Source organism: Suricata suricatta, chromosome 8, assembly GCF_006229205.1.
Source record: "Suricata suricatta isolate VVHF042 chromosome 8, meerkat_22Aug2017_6uvM2_HiC, whole genome shotgun sequence".
In the NCBI taxonomy this organism is placed as follows: Eukaryota; Metazoa; Chordata; class Mammalia; order Carnivora; family Herpestidae; genus Suricata; species Suricata suricatta.
In genome coordinates, this window is record NC_043707.1 from 21,000,498 (window position 1) to 21,006,257 (window position 5,760).

Below are 5,760 nucleotides of genomic sequence, written 5' to 3' on the forward strand. Positions count from 1 at the left end.
CCCCGTCTCCTTGGCTTTGCTCTTCCAGGCCCTTCTCCCCCTCCTCCTAACAGGACAAGCTGGGGAATTGGAGGCCACGGAGGAGATGGCTTCATCTGGTCCCAGTGGGCATTTAGTTTTAGTTCAGTTTTGCCTTTGCTCGCATTAGAGACTCTGGGTGTAACACAAATGACATTTTATTTGTGAGCTCGGGGTCAGGCCGTGTCACAGCAGCGGGGCCTCCGGAGCGCCTCAGGGAGCACCACTCACAGGTGCGTGCGGAAGCTGAGGCCGCAGCCCGCCATCTTCTCCGCGTAGTGGGCGTCAAAGCGCTCGTTCTGGGCCACAGTGAAGGTGGTCTTCCAGTCCCCTGAGACGCCTGTGCACAAAGCGCAGAAGGGGAGGGTGGCTGTGTGTCCTGGCCGCAGAGGTGGCCCCGGGGGGCTCGGGGCCAGCTCTGGGCTCTGCATCCACGCTTGCCTCCCCATGTGGCCAGCCTGCACAGGCGCTCACCTTTCCGCATGAAGGCGGAAACATTCTGGTCCATGAGGTCAGGGGGTACAGTGGTGTAGTTAGCCATGGGGTTCTTCTTCATCTCCTTGAAAGATGTCTGCTGGGTGATGAAATCCACGGTCTCCTCTGGCAGGGAGCGCCCCACAAACTTCAGGATCTTCTGAATCTCCCTTTTAGGGTTCTGGCAGCAGAGGGGTTCTTCAGTGGAGGTTGGGATTGCTCACTGAGCAAACAAAAGGGGGCCCCCCCGCAACCCCATGGAGGATAGGGCCACTTCTGCTTCCAGCCCTCTCAGCCCCAGCTCTGTGGGCCTTCCTTCCCTGGGGCACATTAATTGCCCCTGCGCTGTGACCCTGTAGTTAAGCTCTGCTTGGGTCTTGATGGGTGAGGGCAGGGACGGTCCTCTCTCAGAACTGTGGCCCCAGGGAGAGCAGCAAATGGCCTGTGGGTGGCTGGGTGTGGCTCAGGTCAGGTGACACTGCAGCTCCGTGTCCAGGCAGGAAGGCAGGTTGGGGGGGTCCAGGGGACTGATGTGGGGCCACCACAGGGAAGGTGGCTTAGAGGGCCTCGGCAGGTCCCTGTGAGCTTCTTGCCTCTGGAGAGAAGTGGCAGCAGGTGACCTCACCTCTTTCATGTCCTCGTAGAAGAGGTAGAGAATAGGGTGGGTGTGACTCAGCTCCCACCACTCCCGCACATGCTGATACCAGAACCCGTAGGACACTGGGGAAAAGGGCAGAGGCAGGGACACAGAGGCTGGTGTTAGTTTTGACAGGCTGCCGCTCAGTGCCACCCCACTCCTTCCTCCAGATTGAGGCCCACCTTCCCCAGCCATGAACTTCTCCAGGAAGCTGTCCCAGGTGCCAGGGTCAGGGTGCACCTTGGCCATGCGGTAGAAGTGGTAATAGGAGACGGCCACGTCCTTAGCATTGCGGGCAACGTAGACCACCTGGAGGGGCAGATGACACCCCCCCACACACACACACACCCATGCATCACCACCACACAGCCAGCCAGGCACCGGAGCTCCACCCCTCACAGCACCCCTGCAGGCCAAGTTCTCCCTGGTCTGGCCAGAGGGGAAACTGGCTCGGAGGCTGACTTGCTTGTGGTCCCAGGAACCATATTTTTTATGCTAATCTAATCCCCTCAGCGCTGCCATACCCAGATTTGGAACAAGGTGTGCCCGATTGTCACCAGCCCCTCCCCCATGGGTCTGGGAGGCCTGCAGGGAAGACTGCCTTTCTCAGCTCTGCACAGAGGAGGCTCACTTTCACGGACCTCTGCCACTCACCTTGACCTTCTGATCCAGCAGGGTCTGGGGGAGCAGGGCCAGGGGCAAGTGTGTCTTGAGTATTCGTGGGGCTGGTGTATCTTTCAGAGTCTCCATACCTGTGCCAGGGGCCGGGAAAGGTCTGCTGAGGTAGAGCCCAGTCCTGCCTCCTCCCTCCGTTTTACATGTCCCTAGGGCCCCACCACACACCTGAAGGAATCCCTGGAGCCTTGAACTCAAGGAATGGTACCCGCATAAAGACAGGGGCCCTGCGACACTTCTCCAGATCACCACCTTGGTAGATCATGTCCAGGATCTCGCTCACCCAGGTGGTGCCTGGAGAGCAGGGAAAGAGGAGGTGAACAGGGCTGAGGGCAGGCCCCTGCTGGCCCAACATAGTGGGCTGTGGCCCGGGAGAAAGGTGGGTGGCCCTTATCACCTACCAGATTTGGGGTAGGTACTGACAAGCAGGTCATCAGGCTGAGCTTGGAAGGCCTCCAGTGGCCCCAGGGCCTCGGCAAAGTACTTGATGAGAGGGATCCCCTTCACGTACTGCAGCGGCGGGCGCGAGGTGTCCTGGACCAGCTCCATGCTACTGCGTCAGCGGCCCGAGTGCAGCCTGCTTCCCCTAACATCACACAAGCCATCTACTGAATCACTGAATCCTTGCTTTAAGATACGGGAACTGAAGGCTGAGTGACTTACCTACCCCCCTTCCCCACCACTTACAAAGCTAGCGAGTGGGGAGCTGGGATTCCAACCAGACGACACTCAGGCGATGGGTCACAATGCTGGCTGCACCTTCACTTGCAGAGCTTTGAAACTCCCAGCGCTCGGGGCCACACCCCAAACCAGTTAAATCACTCTCTGGGGGCCCAATCTGTGTTTTGGAAGCTCTCCAGATCCAGTGTGCACTTGAGAAAACCACTTTAGTACCTGCCTGTCGTAACTCTCGGTTTTCTTTTTCATACTGCTTCCGGCTTCAGATCTGGCCTACTGCACTGTCCTCCTCTCCCTGTCATCCCCTTGAGCTCCCTGGGCCCCTCCTATGTGGAAATGTCCCGAAGGCCAGCCTGTGATCCCACTTGCCCAACCACACTCCATCTGGGCTCGGAGATAAACAGAGCCAACTGAGCTTATTTTAGGGGCTAGAGTCTGGGATGTGGCTGAGGAGTCCAAGGGAGAGGGGAGAGGGTTTCAGACCCAGTTGCAGTTGGCAGATTGAGATGGGCTATCCCGAGGGAGAGGGGAAGGATGCCATCAGAGGCGGCAGCAGAGAGAGGAGCTAGAAGCTAGCTGTGCAGGGAGACGGAGGTCTGGCCCCGCCCAGCCCACCCCAGCACTCACCGGACCTCTCTGGATCTTGGCCTCCTGACTGTGCTGTGGCTTACCGGGTGCAGTGTGGGGAGTGCAGAACTGCTTTCTGAGCTGAAGGGATTCTAAGTACAAAGTGGGAGGGATCTGGAGCCAGCACTGGGATCTGGCTATCTCCTCCAGGAAGGAAAGGGTGGAGTTTAGAGTGGGAGGGCCTCCCTGGGCTCCCCTCCTTAGCACCTCAGCCAGAGCCAAGCTTAGACTGACCTGAAAACCCAAGATCTGGGTTTAGCATATAGAAAAGAAAAGAGTGAATCTAGACAAGAGGGCCCAGTAAGTTTTCACTTTTGTTTTTTGGGGGGTTTTGAGCTGTAATCCTGGCTCCTGACTTGCCTTTCAAACTCCACCCCTGGAGAGCGGGCCAACTGACAGCTCTTTCTAATGGACCTAACCAGCTGCGAGGAGGCAGAGTGGAGAGGGAAAATGGGGATGTCAGCAGAGTCACTCACCTTCCTGGCTGGCTCCAGGCCAGTCTTGAAAGTGCCAAAGGTTCAGGCGGGGGAGTGGCCCACAGGCCCCCGCAGCCCAGGCATTCTAAAAACTGCTACTCTGACCTCTGACCACAAGGCCAGTACAGGGCAGTGTGGGTGGGCAGGGTGACAGAATCTGGGGTGGGGCAGAGAAGAGAGCAGGAATGCAGAGTCTAATAACCCTGGGAGTGAGTCCAGGTCCACAGTTCCCAAGGGATTTCCTGGAGTTCCATTCATGGTTGGTGAAAGAACCATGGCCCCCGGAAGGTGCTCTTCTCTCACTGGGTTTGAAGGGGCTCCGCAGAGACAAGAAGTTGGGGCTTCGAGAGCCACAGGGCCCCATGGGAGTAGTGTCCCCCACCCCCTCACCGCACTCTTGGCCTCTGTCCTTCCTGTTTGTATTAAAGTCCAGAGTCAAGCTGGGCACTGGATTTGGATGAGCTCTGCGTCAAGAGTGTGAGTCTCCCAAGCAAAGAACGGCGTCAGAAGCGCGCTGGGGACAGCTGAGGCACACGGCCTCTCCTGCTGCTGCTCTTGTCCCCAGACCCCAGTGACTGGCAGGGCCTCTGCCTCCTAGCTCCAGCCCCCAACAAACACCAGGAAGTTCCCTTAACTCAGACTCTTTATTGTGCTCAAGTAAAAGCTGCCCGGGCCCACAGGAGTGGCACAAACACACAGTGGGCGGAGGGTTGGGGGCGCTGAGGATCAGGTCTCCAGCATGTCCGTCCAGTGTTCCTGTGGAAACAAGAGGAGCGGTCAAAGGCAGCCTGGGGGACGGGCCGGGGCAGGGAGGCTGGGGCCAAAGTCACTTCTCACCTCTTCTAATTCCAGGTCCTCTCCTTCCTCCTTGGTGCCCATCTGGCACAGCCAGATCAGGTCTCCCCACAGCAGCGAGTTCTTACAGCTACGAAGGGGCGCAGTTGATAGGAGACACAGTCAGGATCACAGGCCTCTTCCAGGCTAGACCCTGGGTGCCAAGGCAAGGACTCTGCTGCCCTGGGCCTGGGCTTGGACAACTGGCACCATTGTCCTAGAGCTAGACCCAGATGGGGCAGAGGTTCCGGACTCACCCAGGGCACTGGCCCTCTAGAGGCAGAAGCTGCCCAGGCTCCTTCTCCAGGAACTCCTCTGCGAGGCAGATCACATGGGCCCTGAGGTGGCAGCCAGGGTGGGGGCAGCACAAGGGGCCTTCTTCGTCCTGTCAGAGGAGGTAGGCCAATAAGAGAGGAACCCAGACGGCATGATGTGTAGCTAAGGCTCAGAATTTCTATGGACCAGACGCTATTCCGGGGGCTTTACATTAAACAATCCCTTGAGGCACATACTACTGCTATTTGCGTTTTATAGATGAAACTGAAGCACAGAGAGGGTACAGTACTTGCCCCCAGAGCCCAAGCTAACCTGTGTCCTCTGAGCATTAGCAGCGATTGAATAAACAGCATGGCCCCTGCAACCACACCTGGAGTTCTCCAGACTAAATGATCTGGGGCAGGTCACTTAATCTCTGAAAGGCAAGTACTCAATTTACATTTCCTGAGAGCTCCGAAGAAGAGGCCAGGTCCATCATCGAAGTTAAATTATTATGTATGTACAGGCTGCCGTTTTCCAGACCCTTTTCTACAGCAGTGAACAAGAACTGTCCTGGGGCTGGGGAGAAACTGACAAATAAGATACCTAGCATGTTAAACAATGTGTTTAAGCTTAAAGGGGGGTGGGGGCAAGGACGTGTACAAGAAAGAATTGCAGTTTTAGATGGAGAGCCAAGGAAGACCTCATGGTGGCACTTTATAAAGACCGAAAGTCTAGGGAAGAACCTTACAGTCAAAGGGGAAAAGCAAAGGCCCTGAGCAGGAGAGTACTGGTCTCGAGGAATGGCAGCAAGTGGTATCATCCCCATTTTAGTAAGGAGGGCAAAAGGTGCCAGGGGGCTGCCCAGTCCTTCAGTAAACACCTGGATAAAGACCGAACCCCGTAGACCCAGTGGAGCCGCTCACCTGGAAGGAGCGCGCGCACAAGGCGCAGCAGGCCTCGGCCTCCTGCCCAGGCTCGGACTCCATGTCAGCTAAGGGCCCGGCGCGGCGCTTCGGGGCCAGGGCGCGGGGCGGCGGAGGCCCGAAGGTCAGCGGCATGTGCGGCGGCGGCGGCGGGCAGAGC

General features: G+C 57.6%; 2 protein-coding genes across 3 annotated transcripts in view; both read right to left on the reverse strand.

The window, feature by feature from the left end:
- Positions 1-158: 158 nt before the first annotated feature.
- On the reverse strand, positions 159-3,215 carry LOC115297986 (sulfotransferase 1A1). Of its 2 annotated transcripts, none has more exons than XM_029946269.1 (8): positions 3,110-3,215; positions 2,206-2,390; positions 1,973-2,098; positions 1,784-1,881; positions 1,312-1,438; positions 1,118-1,212; positions 493-673; positions 159-358 (listed from the first exon to the last, which is right to left on the reverse strand). In XM_029946269.1, the coding sequence occupies exons 2-8, from the start codon at positions 2,351-2,353 to the stop codon at positions 246-248; spliced, it is 888 nt and encodes a 295-aa protein (XP_029802129.1). In that variant the 5' UTR covers positions 2,354-2,390; positions 3,110-3,215; the 3' UTR covers positions 159-245. The 2 variants fall into 2 exon arrangements, with proteins under 2 accessions (XP_029802129.1, XP_029802128.1); XM_029946268.1 differs by lacking the exon at positions 3,110-3,215 and adding an exon at positions 2,492-2,642.
- A 995-nt stretch (positions 3,216-4,210) lies between these two features.
- Positions 4,211-5,760, reverse strand: part of SLX1A (SLX1 homolog A, structure-specific endonuclease subunit) — a 3,052-nt gene continuing 1,502 nt past the window's right edge. The window contains exons 4-7 of the mRNA XM_029946271.1: positions 5,601-5,735; positions 4,677-4,804; positions 4,423-4,510; positions 4,211-4,341 (exon numbers count right to left, since the gene is read on the reverse strand). Coding sequence (XP_029802131.1) covers positions 4,312-4,341; positions 4,423-4,510; positions 4,677-4,804; positions 5,601-5,735 — 381 coding nt within the window. The 3' untranslated portion in view covers positions 4,211-4,311. The remainder of the gene's footprint in view (positions 4,342-4,422; positions 4,511-4,676; positions 4,805-5,600; positions 5,736-5,760) is intronic.

Coding starts and splice junctions, on each gene's coding strand:
- LOC115297986 (XM_029946269.1), bottom strand. CDS start 2,353: ATGGAGCTGGTCCAGGACACCTCGCGCCCGCCGCTGCAGTACGTGAAG. Junction 1,439..1,783: donor TGCTGGATCAGAAGGTCAAG/GTGAGTGGCAGA, acceptor CTGCCCCTCCAG/GTGGTCTACGTTGCCCGCAA. Junction 1,213..1,311: donor GAAGTTCATGGCTGGGGAAG/GTGGGCCTCAAT, acceptor CCTTTTCCCCAG/TGTCCTACGGGTTCTGGTAT.